The sequence below is a fragment of the Protobothrops mucrosquamatus genome, unplaced genomic scaffold, assembly GCF_001527695.2.
Source record: "Protobothrops mucrosquamatus isolate PMUCROS unplaced genomic scaffold, P.Mucros_1.0 scaffold5737, whole genome shotgun sequence".
In the NCBI taxonomy this organism is placed as follows: Eukaryota; Metazoa; Chordata; class Lepidosauria; order Squamata; family Viperidae; genus Protobothrops; species Protobothrops mucrosquamatus.
The window spans coordinates 44,239-47,214 of record NW_015391585.1 but is presented as its reverse complement, the minus strand read 5'-3'; the positions used below and the strand labels follow the sequence as shown (position 1 = coordinate 47,214).

Below are 2,976 nucleotides of genomic sequence, written 5' to 3'. Positions count from 1 at the left end.
GGCCCATGTGAGACACCCCCAGCCCTGTTTCCAGGGGCTCTTCCCTTCCGGTACCTGCAGGATTTTGATGTTGGCCTTGGCCATCTCCTCGGTCAGGGCTTGGTGCCAGCCCACCTTGTGCCTCATGGAGGGGGTGGCTCTCAAGGCCAGGGCCCGGGCCTTGCGGTCCTCTAGGAACAGAAGAGAAAGGGGGGGGGGGGACACACCTGAGGCTGCTGCTCTGGTTAGACTGCCTAAAGCAGGTCAGAGGAGGCAGCCAGAATAGATTCTGCACCAAAAATTGGAAAGCAAAAGTTTTGTCTAGCAGTGAAGGCACCAGGCTAGAATCCAGGAGGTTGGGAGTTCTAGTCCTGCCTTAGGTATAAAGGCCAGCTGGGTGATTTTGGCCAATCACCAGTAGACTGTGAGATAGTTTTTGTCTGTCTATCTTTTTCCTTCCTGCCTGCCTGCCTGCCTTTCTACCTTCCTTCCTTCCTCTTCCTTCCTTCCTTCCCTCCCTCCCTCCCTCCCTCTTTCTTTCTTTCTTTCTTTCTTTCTTTCTTTCTTTCTTTCTTTCTTTCTTTCTTTCTTTCTGTCTCTGTCTCTGTCTCTCTCTTTCTTTCTCTTCCTTTCTCTTCTTTTCTCTTCCTTCCTTCCAGTGTTAATACCACTTTACAATGCCTTGGTAAGGCGACACTTGGAATACTGCATTCAGTTTTGGTCACCACGATTTTAAAAAGATGTTGAGACTCTGGAAAGGGTGCAGAGAAGAGCAACAAAGACGATTAGGGGACTGGAGGCTAAAGCATATAAGGAACGGTTGCTGGAATTGGGGATGTCTAGTTTAATGAAGAAAAGGACGAGGGGGGACAGGATAGCAGTCTTCCAGTATCTCAGGGGCTGCCCCAAAGAAGAGGGAGTCAAGCTATTCTCCAAAGCCCCTGGACAAAGCCCCATGACTCGTGGACAAGGAGCAACGGATGGAAACTAACCAAGGAGAGAAGCAACCTGGAACTAAGGAGGAATTTCCTAACAGTTAGAACAATTAACCAGTGGAACTACCTGCCTCCAAAAGTTGTGAATGCTCCAACACTGGAAGTTTTTAAGAAGGGACTGGACAGCCATTTGTCTGACATGGTATAGGTTTCCTGCCTGAGCAAGGGGGTTGGACTAGAAGACCTCTAAGGTCCCTTCCAACTCTGTTATTCTATATTCTATATTCCCTTTTCTTCTTTCCCTTTCTCTCTCTCTCTCTCTCTCCTTCTCTCCTGCATTTTCTTAGGCAGAACATCAGCAGTGCCAGGCCCTTGCCTTCTTCCTGAACTGAGAGAAAAGCAACTGGTCCGAAGTCACCCAGCTGGCTTCGGGCGTTTAAGGCAGGATTCGCACTCAGGTTCCTCTGCTCCATTAAACCAGGGGTAGGCAACCTTGGCTCTTTTATGACTGGTTGACTTCAACTCCCAGAATTCCTGAGCCAGCATGGCTCAGCTTGGAAACCTCTCCCTTTCCCCTCAGCATGGCTGGCTCAGGAATTCTGGGAGTTGAAGTCCACGAGTCATAAAAGAGCCAAGGTTGCCTACCCCTGCCCAAATGTCTGAATTTTGATCACGTGATTGTGAGGAAAAAATAGTTAAATATTTAAACCAAGGGCCTTCAAACCTGGCCCCTTCATGACTGGTGGACTTCAACTCCCAGAATTCCTGAGCCAGCATGGGGGACTATGGCCCCCTCATGACTCGTGGACTTCAACTCCCAGAATTCCTGAGCCAGCATGGGGAAACTATGGACCCCTCATGACTCGTGGACTTCAACTCCCAGAATTCCTGAGCCAGCATGGGGGAACTATGGCCCCCTCATGCCNTGAAAATAACCTTGTCATCCATGGAAATACTATTCAGTTTGACCTGGAAAGCCAATTCCCTCCAACAATCTCCTGTTTCAACATACATATTTCTTTTTAGGTAAAGATAATAATATGGATTTGTGCACAGCTGTCCCATTTTGTTACCTAGTCAGTCAAGAATACAAAAGTATGCTTTGGATCTTTTTTTCTTTTTTTTTTAACCATACTGCTTTCTTTGGCAAAATAGTCTTTTCCCCCGCCTGTGGAACTCACCGTTTGGTTTAAGGAACCGATAAAACTCCTGGGAAACAAATTTGGATTCCTAGCCGACATTTTTAAAGCCGGGGAAAAGCCGTGCAAGAGGGAAGGCCAGCACCTGGAGGGACGAAGAATTATATGTATATAAAAAAAGAAGAAATGGACAGAGGGAGAGACGCGGAAGATCCGTTACGGTCAAGTCTTGCAAAATGTGGTGTTCTTTTCTTTGTAAAACGAAACATTTAAATAAAAGCAGAGGAAAAATAGCTTTTACTGGAGGAGCAAAAGGCTGCCAGGAAAAGGCACCCACTAAATGATTTGAAATAGTGTTTGGGGGTACACGGAATGGGTGAGATCTCCTACTGACCTCCAGCCATTATTTTATTATCTTAATACTGTTTGTGATGGAATATTTATATGCTGCCCCACCTTTCCAGCTTCAAGGACGTTTCCAATAATACAGCAAGTAAGTGTGTTTTTAACTTTTGTAGGCTGCTCACAGACACATACAAGAGATGGGCAGACACACACACACACAAAGTATATTCAAATAAAGTGAATACACATATATACAGTCACTTATTTATTTGAACATATATGTATATCAAATAAATAGGTGAACTAACCCTCTATACATCCTGCTCTCTTTTAATTCATATTGCTGTAATTTTTTTATTATTTCATTATTTTACTGTTGTTTATTTATTTATCACAACTTATATGCCGCCCTTCTCCCCATGGGACTCAGGGCGGCTCACAGCATGTTAAAACAATATAAAACATTTCCCCTCTAAAAGCCAATTAAAAACCAAATATTTGTCGCTGTGTCTTGTTAAAATCCTTAAAATTGTCCCTATTTAAAATTCACCCTAGGTCAGACCCGCTTGCTGAAAAAG

The 2,976-nt window shown here is 44.8% G+C and overlaps 1 protein-coding gene across 1 annotated transcript in view; it reads right to left on the bottom strand.

Moving 5' to 3' along the window:
• LOC114923647 (formin-like protein 7) overlaps positions 1–2,976 on the bottom strand; it is a 32,967-nt gene that overhangs the window by 10,027 nt on the left and 19,964 nt on the right. Inside the window, exon 2 of the mRNA XM_029286906.1 lies at positions 55–170. Within this exon, the coding sequence (XP_029142739.1) occupies positions 55–170 (116 nt within the window). The remainder of the gene's footprint in view (positions 1–54; positions 171–2,976) is intronic.